The following is a 17,699-nucleotide window of genomic DNA, read 5'->3' as shown; positions in this document are numbered from 1 at the left end:
TAGCAATGTTAAGCTTCCAATTTCTATGAGTTTCTCCCCGGAAAATTCTTCAAAATACCTAGAAAAGCAGGGGGTGCATTTTGCCCCAGGGGTGCATATTACCCCCTCTCCCCCTACTAGAATAGTATAGGTTTGGAATGATGTTTGGCCTTATTTTTGACAAACAGTTTAGTCTGAAGCATTGATGTTTGTTTGGGGTCATCCATAAACCAAATCCAAATACAGGAAAAAAAATCAGCACAGATGTGAGAAATATGCATAAAAAAAAGAGTTACCGTAAACTGGGGTGACATTAATAAAAATTTGACTTGGCTACTAATTTTGATACAACCAAAGTAAAGGTCGCATTTTTGCATACATGTTCGATAATAAGCTACCCCTAAAGCTTACAAATTTAAAATTATCAAAAATGTTTAGATATTGATTTGACGGGCATTTGAAAAACCTATCAAATTCACCCCGGGCTATCAAAGTCACACCGGTTTACGGTACTTAAAAGGAATTAAAAAAAAATTAAAAAGCTATCAAACTTTATCATGGAAGGTTGTAGAACAGTTCTTATACTATCGAGTAAAATGAAAAACAAAACAATATAAAATAACATTAAATTACAAAAAAAAAATAAAAATATACCTCAAATCAATACAAACAAACCTTCCGTAGCACAATAGTAGCTCAAACCGAACTCCTAAACACACCTAAACAACCTTAAAAATAGCAGTGGAGCTTTATTATTTAAAATACATTCAAGACTTCAAGACAAGACTCGATTTCTCTTCGGATTATCGAACCTTTGTATAATGGAATCTCAAAAAAATCTTTGTCTTATTTTTGATTGTCAAGCTCCAGTATGACCCCAAACTACGATTATGTATGGGATTTATTTTTTTTCAATTCAAGATGGCGGCCAAAATGATGAAATATTGAAAAAATGCATTTTGTAATTGTAGGCAATCAGCTATTCAATTTTGACTAAAATGTGGTCGCAGAACTCGAACTAAATTTTAAAGAAAAAAAAGCACGGAAAAAATATGTTTTTTGTTCAAGATTCGATTATTCCATACAAATTATCGAATAATCGAACTTCTGATAATCGAGTCTGGACTGTATTTAGAAATAAACCCAAATGCATTATGATGTGGGAAAAGGCATTTTCTATCGTATTCAATTGTTAGCATTTAATCAATTTATTAAAATTTGGAATCATGCGAACAAATATTTGTTCGCCAAATTTGGTTTTTGGTGACATGAATAACTGAAATCGTTGAAATCGAAGGATAATTGAGTTTTTATCTTCTCATCCTAATGCCGATGCAAATATTTTTATGTTTACATAAATATTTTAAAAAATATATTTTTTTTAAGTTTTTCATCTCGGTTGCTCACTTTGCAATCAATAGTTTTGCGGTACTGTACAACAAAAAATCACAAAAACTTTAAATATCTCAAACAAAAAAATCAATAAATCTCTTTTTACACTCATCTGATAACATTATTATTTAAATATTAAGTTTATAAAGACAATTTTATGCTTAAAAAAATGAATGTTGGTAGTAGAGTATGTTCAAGCTCAACTGTGTTACTTTGCTGCTGAAGCGATCTGTTTTGAAACATTGTGGGCAAGTAACAAAAAGTAGCGTAATTTTTTGAATTTTTGATAAAAAAAACACTCTCATGTCCAATATTTTTTTAAGCTTATGCCGGAATCGGATAAGAAAAATTGTTTCCAACAAGTAACGGTACAATTTTTCTATATTTGTTTTATTAATTTATAAGAAAATTGGGTACTAACGCCCTATGTCCATTTTATGTACAACTAGAGGGTGACGAGCGGGAATTCCCGGGAAAAAATTCCCGAGAAATCGATCATTTTTGGACCTCTCGATTCCCGGGAAATTTGGACGAGACTCCCGGGAAATTTTATTCTTATAAATATGAAAGCCAAATTATATAAACTAATCAGAAAACCATTTGAAAAAATCGAAATTGTCCAGAACATTGAGTGTTCAATGATCGATATTTAAGTTCAATTAAACCAATGCTTTTATAATCTTCTTATTTAGAAAGTGTAAATTTTAACTTGTCAAAAAATTCCAATAACCATAATTGAGTGTAAATAAAAGTTACAATGAAGCATACTTTGCAGGTACACCCCAGAAATGAAAATCTCAAGTTTTTTTTAAATATAATTTCAATTTATTATTTCTAAGAAGGAAAAGCATTTTTAAAATAAGTTCATTTTCTTTATCATCTCTCGAGCATAGCAAACCTTATAATTTTGTTTTTTTTTATTCTAAGTAAGTTAATTTCGCTGTATCAAGGTAATTTCCTTTTTGATGTCAACAGTAGTATTGAGTTTAGCATCAACCTCAATATTAAATAACATTTTGGAAAAATAACTCTGCAACTCTTTGAAATGTTTAGGTCCGCAAATTGTAAAAATTCTGGTTTTCCGGATAACTGTTAATATTTCTTCATTTAATATTTACAGTTGGCCCAAGAAGGAAAAACAATTTTAAATTGTTGTTTTGAGTCATAATTTATAAAATTGCAAAATAAAGGTACTGGGAAATTATATATTAGCTTATTTTAAATTTTTAAAAATCTAATATCAAGTTCATGCAAAAAGCTTCAAAATTCAGAAAAAAATATCAAAATGTAGAACTGTGAACTATACAACGAGGCTACTTAAATTAACGTTTCATTAAATAAGTTTGAATTAATTGTAACTGAATTAGTTTATAACATAACATGTTACTGAACAAATTTATTACATTTCTGTTAAATTATTGGCACTATTGCATAGTTTAAAAAAACTCCCGGGTCCCGGGAATTCCCGGGAAATAGCAAAATACAACTCTCGATTCCCGGGAAATTGAAAATCTCGAGAATCGTCACCCTCTATGTACAACGGTAAAAAACACGAGCAAAAACCATTTCTGATCACTTTATTCTTCATTTTAATGCAAAAAAATATTGACAAGACAACATTTTTTCGATGGATCTACTATGGTCAAGTAGGACCTTTTCTGTCATGAAGGAACGAGAGGTTTATTTTTTTAAATTGATTTAAAAATCCATTTTAAACTCTTTATTGTCGTACAGAGGGTCATTGTACTTAGAAAAATAAGCTTTAACGTGGTGAACAATAATATCAGCCATCTTAACTTAGTTTTAGGACCCAATTGTAGAAAATAAAAGAAATGTGAATGAGTAATGATATAAATCGGTAGAAAATACAATATCACTTTTTTCTATCTCCTTGGTTTCTTCTTGAAGCAACCCCAGCTCGTTAGCACTTTCCAGATGCTTACGCCAATCACCAATCTGCAACCGAAAGAAAATCGCCTCAAGCCCGATATAAATTCTGCTGTTACACACTCCTTACGGAGATCGCAATCAACATTTTAACAATTTAGCGCAAAAATACAACTGCCAACCATTTGCGTACACCATCCCAGCAGTCCAAGCGCAATTGATTGATATATGAGCCCGCGCAACAACAAAAACAAAACTGAAAACGCCAAAAAAAGTGCGCACTTGCAGCAAGTGCAATTGCCCCCGCGCGTCACACCGCCTACTGCGATGAAACCGTGAAAGAAACAGGTGGTTTGCGCACGTGCAGAGTTCGGGTTCGGTTTGTTTTATTGCTTATTAGATGTGGACGGCGATATTGAAACAAACTTTGAGTTGAGAATTTGAGGAGGGAATTTCTTTCAATACAGATGCGAATGTTTTTATAGTAATAAATTAAAAGATTGTTTTATTTTTTTTTCTTTTTACTACACTTACTCTTACTTTGGTTTAGTTCGCGCGATTTTCTTAACGTTTCTTTTGTTATCTCTCTAAAATTAAGTTAAAAGTCTTCAAATAAGGAACGATTCTTTTGTTTGGTTGGTTGTTTTGTTTTTTTTTTACATTCTTGGTTGCACTAGTTACATTCGGTTTGATTTCTAAAATTGTTTAAATACTACAATGTACACTAAGGATTTTGGGCATGCATACAAACACGGCGATTTCTCTCTTTTTAAGGGGAATACTGGTCTGGTTTTAGGAAGATCCCACTTCTGGGGACTCTTTACGATCATCACCGTGCTGTTTTAGGTGGTATTTGAGAGCATTCTTCTGCGCGAATGACCTCCCACAGTGGACACACTCGAAGGGGTGAACTCCGCTGTGGATTCGCCGGTGGACAATCAGGTTGCTAACGCTCGAGTACGTTTTGGAGCAGGTTTCGCACGGTACACGAATCTTGGCGTGCACCGAGCGGCTGTGCTCCTGCAGGGCCCGGCTGTCGACGAACGCCTTTGGACAGCCGCCGGCCGGGCACTTGTAGGGACGTTCCGAGGTGTGCCGGCGCCGGTGGATGACCAGGTAGCTCATGGTGCTGAAATTCTTACCGCAAAGTTCGCACTAAAACAGGTCAACAGGGCGTTGTAGACAACAGGGGCAAGGTCGGCTACGGCCACGGGTTGGCGCTTACCTGGAACGGTCGCTCACCGGAGTGGGTCCGCCGATGCCGTGCCAGGTACTCGGCCGAGCGGAAGAACTTGTTGCACACTTGGCACTTGACCTGGCCGCCCGTCTTGGCTTGTTGGTCAATTTCAGTCGACGTGGTCGTCGTCGCTGCCGTCTCCAGCTGATCCGACTGCTCCGAGTGCTGACTCGAATCGCTGTGCTTGGACTCGTCGTTCGTGGTCGTCGGAAGGTTCGCCGTGTCGTGCTTCTTCAGGTGGTACTTCAAGGCCGTAGACTGGGCGAACGACTTTGGACAGTAGTCACACTTGTACGGGTGAATTCCCAGGTGGATCCGGCGGTGCACGATCAACCCGCTACTGCTGGCGAACGTCTTCAGACAGATGTCGCACGTGACCTGTTGAAGAAACTTGGGTTAGATCTTCATCAACCTTACAAACCAAGGCTGCTTACCCTCTCTCCGGTGTGAAGTCTGGTGTGAACGGAAAGTGCCCTCGAATCCACAAACGCCTTCTCGCAGTATTTGCACTTGAAGGGTCGTTCACCTGCAAAAAATCAAATCTTCAATATCCCAACCCTCCAAACCACTCAACCTCAAACAAACCTGTATGTCTCCTCCGGTGAATTATCAAGTGGGACGACCGCGGAAACACCTTCGAACAGAACTCGCACTGATTTGGTCGATCCTTGCAGTGCTGGTTCAGATGACCCTGGAGATCTTCCGAACTCCCAAACGTTTTACCACAAACATTACACTTGTAGTCCAGCGTTGTCGTCGAAGACGACGTCGACCCGGAACTGATCCCACTGCTACTGCTACTCGTTGACGAGAGGTTGCTGCTCGTGCTGCTGTTGCTGCTGCTCGGGCTAGCGATCGATTCCAGGGTGGTGGACGTGCGGGAGCTTTCTGATGCGGTTGGGACGACGCTCGTGGTGGTCGTTGTGGCCTCGTGCTTTTTCATGTGGTGCTTGAGGTTGTTGTACTGCGGGAAGGTTTTGTCGCCTGGAATTTAAGAATTTTAGGTTAGGTAACAATGGTTCAAAGGTCATCGTAGGAATCAACTTACAGATTTCACATTTGTACGGGTGAACGCCGGTGTGTAATCGGTTGTGGACCGTTAGGGCAGATGCGCTCGAGAAGGTCTTTTCGCATTTCATACCTAGAATGGTGAAAAAAGTTGTTTTTATTACTAACACATCATTTGGAAATAAAGCATTGGTTTTTTTTAATTCAATTATTTATAGTAGTTAATGAAACGAGTTGCAAATCCTGAATAAATACGACGAGAGCTGAACCAAATCGAATTTTATACAACATTTCTATACATACAACAAGTCTGAAAAAAAAACTTTTGAACGTGATTTTTCTGTGTTTTCTGTTTTTATATTTAATAACATTACATAACTCGACATTGTTCAAGTTGATGTTAGTAAACGCTTCAGATCCGTCAAGGTAAGATAGATTTGGGCTCCCTAAATACACTCCAATCGACAGAATTGAATTTTAGTTCATTTCCTGCGAAAAAATAAACTTGTAAATTTGGAGTATACAAAAGCTAAAATAATCATTTCCTCAATTGAACTTTTTTCTCTTTCTCAGAATGAAACCAGGGAGCCACCTGGCTTCTTAACACGGAATCATATAATTTGTACCCGAAATTTACAAATTTATTCTTCCGTTTTCTATCATACCCTGGATGCTTAATAGTGGTTCGCAAAACGGCCTCAATTTTGAACTGTCAAAGTGGAACCAATTTACTGTTGCCAAATGTAGAGAGTATTTTCATCGATCTCTAAAAATTGTTTTTTTTTTAAGAATCAAAAATTTGTGGATTTTGAGGACCTGGAGTTGAAGTCAAGAAATTTTATGAAAGTTGAAGGCGAGATCTTCATTTTTTATTAGTGAAAAATTTTCTCTGTTTGTTGGATCAGCTTCGCTAGAATTAGCGATTTTTTTCGCTTAACCAGGAAAAGCTGCAGGATTCCAAAATCAGCCAGGGAATTTATCTGCGACATCGCAGAATGACACTCTCGCACACACAATTTTCCATCAAAAATAGTACTGATCATAAAACAGCACATTTACCAGTAACAAAAAAGTCATGCTTGTGCTTGAACAGCCTCCAACTTTGTAGAAGTAAACAAAGTGGGATCATTCGAAAATCACGTTACGCATTCTCTCTACTAATCACCAAGATCATACCTTGAAAAAAATGAAGCACTTAGCAAGGGTTCTTTTATTACTCAAAGCAAAAATATGGATTTTTGACCCACTATCCCCTCGTTACAACATTTTCATACAAATTTAAAAAAAAATAAGGAAAATAATACGGACCTCGATCTCCCTCTCAACCAACTGCGTTACGTTATAAAAGAACGCTCCCTTAATGACATCAACTTAAAAAACGTTACTTAATCCACCTTTAGGTGGTTGGTGCCTTCCTCACATTCATAAAGTAAAGACACTACACATCCTCAAAAAAGTTTATAAATAACACTTATTTTTTTTATCAAATTATCTGAGATCCGTCCTCGAAAAGGTATATCAAAAACACTAAAGTACTTATAACTTTTGATAGGGTTGTCAGATCTTCAATCTATTGGGCTTGTTGGAAAGGTCTTTTGATTACCTATCCAACGACAGGTCGCATGATAGATCCGGACAACTTTTTCATCAAAATATTTGAGATCCGGCTTCAAAAAAGTCTATACATAACACTTAAGTGCTCATAACTTTTGATGGGGTTGTCAGATCTACAATCTTTTTAACGCGTTGGAAAGGTCTTTCAAATACCTTTCTAATAATATACAGCATGATGGGTTTTCTTACAAAAACCACCCTTTTTACAATCTTCCGAAGTTTAGCTAAAATCGTTTTTTTAGCATAACTTTTGAAGTACTTTTCTAAACCTCATAATATTAACTAGGGTTTTGTGGGATCCCAAGACGGATCGAATGAGACCAAAACGGTCCAAATCGGTTCAGCCAGTCCGGAGATAATCGAGTGCATATTTTTCGGTGCACGGACTCACATCCAAACACACGCACAGACATTTGTTGAGAATTTGATTCTGAGTCGATAGGTATACGTGAAGGTGGGTCTACGAGGTCAAATAAAGAAGTTCATTTTTCGAGTGATTTTAAAGCCTTTCCTCATTGAGGTGAGGAAGGCAAAAATCAATTTCACCTCTGATGACGGTAATATTGAATGTTTGTATCTTTTAAAATGTTAGTCCTCATTCAAAAAAAAAATCTAAATATTGTTTTCGAAAAGATCGGAAAATTTTACGAATGCTTCATGTTTTAACATTGAAAATCGGATGTTTCTTTTTCTTCAATGTCTCTTAGACAATTTCAAAGCAAATTTTTGAACTTTTAAAAAAAATGTAGAATTTGTCACTCATGGTCACTATTTTCAAAAATAAAAAAACTGCAAATATTTCGTTAAAATGAAACTTTCGGTGGCTATATCTTGAAAACGGAGCTTTTTATCAAAAAAATCTGTAAGGTACTTTTCGATTGCAAATTCAATTTTACATGGAAAAATTATGTCAAATTTGTTTTTGCATGAAATATCGATTTTTTTTCTGAAAATCTGTTTAGTTTTTAGTTTTTAGTTTTTAGTTTTTAGTTTTTAGTTTTTAGTTTTTAGTTTTTAGTTTTTAGTTTTTAGTTTTTAGTTTTTGGTTTTTAGTTTTTAGTTTTTAGTTTTTAGTTTTTAGTTTTTAGTTTTTAGTTTTTAGTTTTTAGTTTTTAGTTTTTAGTTTTTAGTTTTTAGTTTTTAGTTTTTAGTTTTTAGTTTTTAGTTTTTAGTTTTTAGTTTTTAGTTTTAGTTTTTAGTTTTTAGTTTTTAGTTTTTAGTTTTTGTTTTAGTTTTTAGTTTTTAGTTTTTAGTTTTTAGTTTTTAGTTTTTAGTTTTTAGTTTTTAGTTTTTAGTTTTTAGTTTTTAGTTTTTAGTTTTTAGTTTTTAGTTTTTAGTTTTTAGTTTTTAGTTTTTAGTTTTTAGTTTTTAGTTTTTAGTTTTTAGTTTTTAGTTTTTAGTTTTTAGTTTTTAGTTTTTAGTTTTTAGTTTTTAGTTTTTAGTTTTTAGTTTTTAGTTTTTAGTTTTTAGTTTTTAGTTTTTAGTTTTTAGTTTTTAGTTTTTAGTTTTTAGTTTTTAGTTTTAGTTTTTAGTTTTTAGTTTTTAGTTTTTAGTTTTTAGTTTTTAGTTTTTAGTTTTTAGTTTTTAGTTTTTAGTTTTAGTTTTTAGTTTTTAGTTTTTAGTTTTTAGTTTTTAGTTTTTAGTTTTTAGTTTTTAGTTTTTAGTTTTTAGTTTTTAGTTTTTAGTTTTTAGTTTTTAGTTTTTAGTTTTTAGTTTTTAGTTTTTAGTTTTTAGTTTTTAGTTTTTTAGTTTTTAGTTTTTAGTTTTTAGTTTTTAGTTTTTAGTTTTTAGTTTTTAGTTTTTAGTTTTTAGTTTTTAGTTTTTAGTTTTTAGTTTTTAGTTTTTAGTTTTTAGTTTTTAGTTTTTAGTTTTTAGTTTTTAGTTTTTAGTTTTTAGTTTTTAGTTTTTAGTTTTTAGTTTTTAGTTTTTAGTTTTTAGTTTTTAGTTTTTAGTTTTTTAGTTTTTAGTTTTTAGTTTTTAGTTTTTAGTTTTTAGTTTTTAGTTTTTAGTTTTTAGTTTTTAGTTTTTAGTTTTTAGTTTTTAGTTTTTAGTTTTTAGTTTTTAGTTTTTAGTTTTTAGTTTTTAGTTTTTAGTTTTTAGTTTTTAGTTTTTAGTTTTTAGTTTTTAGTTTTTAGTTTTTAGTTTTTTGTTCAACTAACGCCTCTTCAAAAAATACTCACACTTCAACCGATTCCCCGGTGTGTGCAACCTCGCGTGCACCGACAGCGCCCGGCTGTCCACGAACGCCTTCCCGCAGGTCCCGCACTTGAACGGCCTCTCGCCGGTGTGCCTCCGCCGGTGAATCACCAGATAACTGCTCCCGCTAAAGTTCTTCCCACAGATCTCGCACTGATTCGCCCGGATGCCTTCGTGCGCCCCCTTGATGTGCGCCTTCAGGTTCTTGTGATTTCGGTATGACCGCTCACAGATGTGACACTTGAAGGGGCGGTCCGGGGTCACGCCGGAGGAGGGTTCCTTGCTGGACGAGTCGCACTCCTCTTCCTCGGTTAGGTTGGTGGACATTGCCGGGATGGTCTCCGCGGAGTTGAACGATGGGAAGGTTGGGATGACCGCGTTGCTGCTGGTGTCCACCAGGGTCTCCTGGATTGGCAGCTCGGTTTTGGCTTGCTCCTGGTTGGGCGATTTGGCATAGGGTTCCTGTTGGTGGGAAGAAACGAGAGGGAAAGTTAGTATGGTTTGGTTCGTCGGCTGGGAGGTCGTATTTACTATTGGAACAATAGCTTCATCTTCAGACATCGACGAGTAGTCCTCGTCCTCGTACTGGTCGTACTGGTGCAGGCTGGTCACGCCGGATTCGCTGCTGATTTTGGCATTCTGGAGGTAGGAACCGGCATTCATTTCCGAGTTTGCAAGCACGTAGAAGGTCTTTGGAAGGGGTTCCACGACCGGAGTCCCCTCCGTCAACAGTTCACTGATACACTCACTGTCCGCTCCGAACGGTTCTTCAATACCGCCGAGATCACTTCTCTCCATGGGACTTTCGGAGGTCGTCATCTTGGCATAGCTGTTGGCCTCCGCCAGCGCAGGTCGTCCGACCTGCCCGTAAAGGGTCGTCGAACTCGTCGTCGTCGTCGTCGATTGCACATAGTTTCGATTGCAGATATCACATTTTGCCCGGGCTCCCTCCAACAACCCCACTCCAACACTGGGTTCCGTCCGCGACGTTCCGTACTCCCTTCTACAAACTTCACACCGGTAGACCTGGATGTCCGTACTCCCACAGCGATGCCGGTTAAAGTTTCCCTGACTGGCAAACCCCTCGCCGCAGAACTCGCACTGGAACACGTGGTCCACGCCGCCCAGACTGATCCGGTTCGCCTGGAGATACTCGCAGAACTCGCACTTGCAGGTCTGCTGCTGAACCGCTGGAGGTTGGGGCTTGACCGGTTCCACTGGGGACGCGGCCACGTTGGCCACCTGGGGCACAACCGCTTGTTTTGCATAATCGCTACTGCTTCCACCGGCCACCGAGAGCTCGTATCGTCCTTCACCGGATTTTTGCTGCAAAAAAAGAGATCAGAAAAAAGTCGTTGAGAAAAAAAAACTTCCCATTTTTGTAATTTAATTTGTTTCAATCTGTTCATTTGCGTGCGCGATCCGCGTTTTTTTTTTTGAAACATTTTTTTTCCTCGACACTCTCCATTTGGACCATTTGGACGTGTGAAAGAGAATTGTAGCAGTAAAAAAGCGGCAGCAAAAAAAAAAAAGTGAAAAGAGTTTGTTTAACAAATAAGTGTGATTGCTGCCGCGAAGCGAAACCGTGGAATGAAACGGCGGGAGGGAGGGGGTGTGAAATTTTGGGGGAAAATGTGAATGAGAATCGTCGCCGTTTTGGCGCGCAACAGTTTGGGCAATTTTTAAGTGTAAATGATGATGATTTTGGGGCGACGAGGTGAGGAATGCAGTTTATTGTCGAACAGTTTCCTTTAGTAGAATTTTACAAAATGTTAGACTTATTTGTGTAATTTTTCTGCTTGATAAAATATGTTTGGTTATTGTTTTCATTTTTAATTTGACTTAGAACATTTTGACCGCCGATTTTTTTTACAAGTATACATACAACTATTTTCTAGTCTGTTTCCAGTAAGGCATTCTCTAATTCTAATTTTATGAAACAAGAAATATTATGTTAAGATATTTACTCACGTTATTTATCGATTCTTATCACGGCTAAAGGCTAGTATGCAGATCGGAAGGAAAGGGGTCAAGAAACAGCTTTACTAACAGCAGAACAAAGGAGAGGGAGCAATTTCTTGGGGCTTTTCTTCACCCTCTCTGACTTGCTTGCACTGCCACTGCTGCCCATTGGATTTTTTTTCTTGACCGGTTCCTTCCGAAGTGCATACCTTACATAAGAGAGGAAAATATAGAAATTCTGCTTCTGTGACAACACGTAAATTTGTTGGACTAAAAGTTGTGAAAATTGTTATTTACATATATCATATCTTTTATAAGAAATAGCTGATTGGATTAGAAATAAAAGCATGTGTTTTTGCTGGGCACCAAATATTGATTCAAACAATAAATAAACTGGAAAAAGGTTTCTATCTAGTTTAGAATATAATGAATTTTATTTGTAATGTTTTATTATTTAAGTTTGTTAATCATTATTTTCTGAAACTGAATTCTTTTAATTTGATAGTGTTATCCGTAAAATAGTCAAAAAATACCTCTAAAAATGACTTTGACCACATAACTTGTCGAAAAATCTGAATTGAAAAATGAAATGTTCGTCTCCGACTACACGGCTACAAATCTGCAATATAAGATTGTGGGTTTTACGAGCGGTTTTCCAATGATGGAAGACACACATTTTTAAGAGCGGATGCAGACATCGGACAAGTATTTTAGAAAAAGAGCTCTCAAAAATCAGGCTTTGAGTTCCGGGTTTCGGGCCAAAATTCATTCGAAAGAGCGCATCAAAACCTTCAAGTTAGTAAAAGTTTTTTTTTCTGGGACGATTTCCCGCCGTGCACGATTTTTTAAAAAGATTTCTGAGAAAAGCGTTTTTCTAAAAGCAAACCTTAAGCCTTTCTTTTGTAAGAAAGACAATAAGTGAACACGCTTTAAAATATGGATATTTTTTTTAAACATTTTTAAATTCACAATTACAAAAAAATCTCGCTTGAAAGTTTTTTATTAGAGATGAATTTTTGGCAAAGTAATATTTTTTTTTTGCAATTCCGTCGTGAAACTACTTACTTTTCCTGTCATTCTTGAACGACGAAATAGCCTACTTTTCAGTACCAAAAATAACAGAATCGAATAGCAACACTACTAAAATGGGTGCTGAAAAGTTGAACTTTTCAGCACTTGTTTCGAAAAGTAACACTTTTCAACATTTTTTTGTTGATTCAGACGATTTATTGACAAAATACATGAAAATTTGACATAAAATTTCACTCAATGGGTGTTTTTCGGAATTGCAAAAAATGTTGTATGGAACTCGTTGCAAAACTTGATTTTTTCAGCACTCTTCGTATTTATCCAACTCGGTGAACCTCGTTGGATAAATGTACGACTCGTGCTGAAAAAACCTCTTTTTGCAACTTGTTGCATAAACTACTATTTTGAAAACTGAGTATTTTGAAAAGTATGACATTTTATATTCAAAAATATGTGTTTAATTTTAATTTAAATCGATTTTTTCCAAAACGAGTATTCGATTTTTTGAAGTAGTGTTCATTCATAAAAAACTGTCGTATTGTACTGTCTACAACTTTCATGTTAGGTCATCGCTGATCTAACATTTGCTAACTGATTGCAAACATTGAAATTGAGTAAAAATAGTTTTTTTTCTATTGTTACACATTAAGCCTACAAATTCCAATCAACAGTACATTTGAAACAATTGATTCGATTATCAGTTATCAAAAATATAAATTTCGAAATATTGTCTCATACGTTTATGCCAGTTTGAAAAATAAGATAAAAATCATAAGGATTTAAAAAAAAACATATAATTTATGGCATTCGTACTAGAATAAAACGTTTTTATGACATCAGCGATTCAAAATTACTAGCAAAATAGGTTTATTTTCAAAAAAAATCATGTTCATATCCAATCATTGGACTAAAAATAAAATATTTTAAAAAACGTCTAAATTTGCTGTAAATGGTCGAATTGAATTCAGCTTGTCAAATCTGAAATAAAACGCAAGGAAATTATATCCAACCAAAGGGACGACCCATAAGCCACGTGGAAACTTTAGAGGGGGGGGGGGGTATGGCGATTGTCCACGAGCCATGGAAACAGTTTTTTTGTATGGACAATTGTCCACCGGGGGGGGGGGGGGGGGTTAACATATACCCAAAAAAGTATCCACGTTGTTTATGGATGGACCCAAATCGATTGTTTTAAATAAGGCTTTCTAGTCACAAATTTACCAACACATTCAAAGTATGTTTACATGACAGCTGGAAGTTTGTTTGCATCAAGTTTCCTATCTCTTTCTAGAAAAAGTTTTTTGTTAGGCGACTTCTAGCTGGTTTTTTTGACTGGCTGCCCGATATGTCAGCCAACATACTTCGCAGGGCTGTGACAGCTACAGCTCGATCATTGTTTGCATCAGGACACTGTGACGAGGAGTTCGTCATTTTTGAGTTAAATTATATTTTTTTCATAGGGCCTAGAAAGCCTTATAGTTTTTATTCAAATGGGGTGTTTTTGAATATCCCTGACTCAAAGCGGTTCTAAAACACCCAAATAGCTAAAATCTAAAATTTTGTTTACAGAACCTTTTATTTAAAAAAAACTGTAGTGTTGTTTATAACATCAATTCTTTGAGGTGATTTATTTGATTTGGCTTAAGGGGTTAAATACATGCAGAAAATCACAAAATTTCATATTACAAAAAAAATTAATGGAATCCACTAAAAAGATGAGTTCCAATCACTCCTAAAAGTTTCATGAAGATATTACATGATTAAACTGAGTTTGAGACAATTTTAAGCTCAACATTTTGCCGTGCGCAAAGCGGACTGTCAAACTTTCTGAGCGTTTTTCTCGAAACACCGAGTTGATTAACGGGTTACACGATATCTCGGGATGGGATGGACCAAATTTGCTGAAATTTGGGGTGAAGACTCTCAAAACATATCCCGTGTGCATGCAGCCCGATTTTAAAATTTTGCTTTTTTAAAAAAAATATAAAAATTACAAACAGACGATTTTTTATATGAAAAACACAAAAATATTTTTATCTTTTTTTTTAAATAAGTTTTTTTGAAACTGATAACTTCAAATAGCTATATCTCGGCAATAATACAACCAAATGTCTTCAAAATTGTTTTGAAAATATATGAAAATGTATGTTTTCATGCCCTGAAAACAAATTTTAAATTAAATTAAGTGTATGCTCACACCAACCTCTGACTGTTTTGTCGATTTATATGTATATAACCCCCTTCTTTTTTCTATTTTGGTTTATCTAAATTTTAGTATCCAGATCGGTTTCTCGGACAAAAATCAATTACAAAAGCATATGTTGGGTTTATTTTAAATGTTAAAACAATTGTACAATTTTCTGATTTTTGCGGTTGAATTTTTTTTTAATTTTTCTAGATGTGCTAAAGACAACGTAATTTTATCATTTCTATGAAAAAGCATTGTTTAAAAAATACCAAAATCATGGAAATAACGGATTATTTATGGTTTTATGCCATTTTAATTATGCTATTGCAAACTAAAAATTTGAAATTGACTTGAATTGGATTTGATGCGTGGAAAATTTAAACAATTGAGTACTCGAATAAACTATATCTACTTTCTAAAATTATTTTTATTGTTTCAAAACCCCTGTTAAAATCATTCCATTAATCCCACTTAACTGCCAAAACAAATCGCAAAAAGTGAATCTCCCCAAAAAAAAAGGAACTCACAATCGCAAATTAATTCAATTAATCGCTTTTCACACACTGTAATCACTTTACCAGCCACACCGTCGTCATCGTCCTTGTCGTTCGATTGGTGGCGATTTTCTTTTATTGTGTTATGTTGAGGTATTTTTTTTTTGCTGCCTTCATCCGAACCCCTTCCCAAGTTCTGTTTCTGTTCTGTTGCATGTCGGTTTTTTTCCTCGTTTCGTTCACTGCTCTGGAAGGATATTCTCTGACAGAGTGATAAAATGAGGCTAGGGTAAGGTGACCTATGTTTTGCTAAAAGTTAAATGTCAATCTTGAAATTTTAATTACCTGTTCAAAATTTTACAAATATTGAAGATTTAGATTTTTTTTTTCAAAAATTGCTACAGTTAGTCTGATTTTTTCTACCCAAATTTCCCGTCCACCAAAATCAACAAGTGTCACAACTTTTTTTTCTCTCTCTTCCCAAATTTTTGGCGCCTCTGTTTATCCGCCCAATCCACACTTTGATCCGGTGGCGAAACCAACAACCTTCCCCGAAAAAAATGCAAGCATCCCCTTGAGTGTGGCCAATATTGCCCAGGGTCGGGTGGACCTTTTTTAACGCAGCGGAAAAAAAGTCCCCAACCTCCAATTTTACCCGCGCGTGGATTCGCCGGGAAATCCTGGTGGGATATTTTGGTCTATTCAACCGGTGCGCACTGCCCTCCGCCGTGGGATGAGCTAATTGTTTCACTTTTTTTTCGGTTGGTCCTGTTTTGGATTTTCCACCATCATTTGCATGGTGGTTGATAGATTTTTTTTTGCTGGTCCGGTCCTTGGTCCAAACCACCGTGATGATGGTCACTTTGAGGGTTATGTTTTTGCGCCGCAGAGTGAAGCCGAACGAAAAAAAAAAACGTGTCGTAATCTCCGCGCAACCCCTGCTCCACGTGGCCGCGAAGTTCTTGTTGCCATAGTTGTGTACAAAGTGGTCCCAAATGTATCTTCCTCACGGGGTCCCTGGGGACTGTGTTCCTTCTTGGCCAAGGTTGGTCGGTTTGGCTTGTTGAAACTGAATCCTTGTAGGGGAAGGGGTCGTCCGTTCCCCGACACTGCTGTCCCTCTGATGGTGGTTGAATCTTTTTTTTCTACTTCTCTTGAGCATCTGCTTTTTTTTGGAAACGACCATAACAAACGGCGCCGGGACGGAGTGCCGGTTGACCATGGGAGACACAGGACGTGGAGACGAGGAGTTGGTCAAAAAGAGGGATTGTGTTTTTGTGTGCAAAATCGGTTTTGGTGGTCAGATTGGCCAAAGAGAGGCCAAAAGGAGTAGATTTTAAAGGATTGTTCTAATTGAAGGAGACAGCTTCGTTCTGTTGTGGATACCAGAGTCATTTATTTGGTGAGATTTTGAAACAATTGATTTAACTCAATCAAATAAAAAACTTAAGATACGTTCTTAAAACTCTTTAAAAAACACTGAATCAACTTTACATAATCATAAACAAAAGAAAATATTTTTTTAAATCAAAAATTTATAACTTTCGACCAAATTCGTTAAAGTTCTTACTATCAGCACATCTATCCACTTCCATTCAGTTTCGTTGAATGTAATCATCCCGCAGCATCCCTTCACGAGTTGCGAGCACATCACTCCGCCGCAGACATTCGAGACGCCGGGGAGGAAGAAATCTCATTTGAGTTTCACAATGAAACCGCAAACTTTTCGCTATCCCACCGGAGAATAACGACTACGAATTTTCCGCTCTCCTCCCGGTAACCCCCTCATTTCCATTCCAACTTTCACCTATAATGATCAAAAAATGAGTTAAATTTTTACCCGTTGAAAATTCCACTTTTCAAATTATGGGTGGAGTGAAAAGTTTTCTCCTCACCAAATGATATTTCCCTTTCGTGCTCGGAAAGGTTTATTTTCTTTCCTTCTTTCCCATCAAATTATCCGAAAAGCGAAATTTCCACTTTTCGCTTCGACGAAAATTTTCTATGCCAGGCTGGGCTGCTGGCAAAGAAAGCACGGCTCTCATCTCTCGGTTGGCTGCTGCTGCTAGTTCGGGTAACCATAGTTTCACGCTACTTGGATGGTGGATTTCAGACTGCAGGAAAAAAAACAGTGCCTTTTTCTGAAGGGCTCCTTTTTTCCTATTATGTTACCCCCCTCAAACCTCTCTGGTGAAGTTGGGTGGGTTCTATCAAGCACGTCAACGAAAAGTTTCGCCCGCCATGGAAACTCACTAGAAAAGTTAGTTTATTTTAAAATTGTTCAGCTGCTCTCCCACTCAAGCAAACGGATTTCCATTCAACCTTCCCAAGGGGGCTCTACACACCTTTTTTTAGTGTTCTTTTTGGCGAGATGATGGTGATGGGTCTGAAGTAAAAACGTAGATTGGAAAACTCTCTACGATAATGAGTTGAAACTCTTCAAAATTTCATCTTTTATGAAAACAGAAGTTGCCTAAAATTCTTGTTTAGATAATCATATTTAGCATGCTTGAAGTCGTCCGAAAATATCTCGATTTTTTTATAATTCAAATGGACAGTACAGCATTTTTTTTGTTTCCGTGAAAGCAAAACATTTCTTCAATGCACAAGTTTTTAAAAGCTAATGATTGCAAAACAACTGAACAATTCATTTTATTATTTTTTCGTTCAAATGTTGCCATTATGGATTGTTATTTAATTTCTTTTTTATTTA

General features: G+C 36.2%; 2 protein-coding genes across 3 annotated transcripts in view; one reads left to right on the top strand and one right to left on the bottom strand.

The window, feature by feature from the left end:
• Positions 1 to 17,699, top strand: part of LOC120418713 (uncharacterized) — a 406,326-nt gene that overhangs the window by 153,945 nt on the left and 234,682 nt on the right. The gene's annotated exons all lie outside the window — the stretch shown is intronic.
• The window catches only part of LOC120418698 (zinc finger protein 813-like), a 70,832-nt gene continuing 56,983 nt past the window's right edge, over positions 3,851 to 17,699 (bottom strand). For both annotated transcript variants that reach the window (XM_039581164.2, XM_052706875.1), the window contains exons 4-10: positions 9,845 to 10,639; positions 9,298 to 9,775; positions 5,544 to 5,636; positions 5,081 to 5,479; positions 4,930 to 5,021; positions 4,484 to 4,873; positions 3,851 to 4,413 (exon numbers count right to left, since the gene is read on the bottom strand). In XM_039581164.2, the coding sequence (XP_039437098.1) occupies positions 4,051 to 4,413; positions 4,484 to 4,873; positions 4,930 to 5,021; positions 5,081 to 5,479; positions 5,544 to 5,636; positions 9,298 to 9,775; positions 9,845 to 10,639 (2,610 nt within the window). In that variant the 3' untranslated portion in view covers positions 3,851 to 4,050. The remainder of the gene's footprint in view (positions 4,414 to 4,483; positions 4,874 to 4,929; positions 5,022 to 5,080; positions 5,480 to 5,543; positions 5,637 to 9,297; positions 9,776 to 9,844; positions 10,640 to 17,699) is intronic.

Source organism: Culex pipiens, chromosome 2 (genome assembly GCF_016801865.2).
Source record: "Culex pipiens pallens isolate TS chromosome 2, TS_CPP_V2, whole genome shotgun sequence".
Classification (NCBI taxonomy): Eukaryota; Metazoa; Arthropoda; class Insecta; order Diptera; family Culicidae; genus Culex; species Culex pipiens.
Note: the sequence above shows the minus strand (reverse complement) of the source record. Positions and strands in the feature narration are given on the sequence as shown.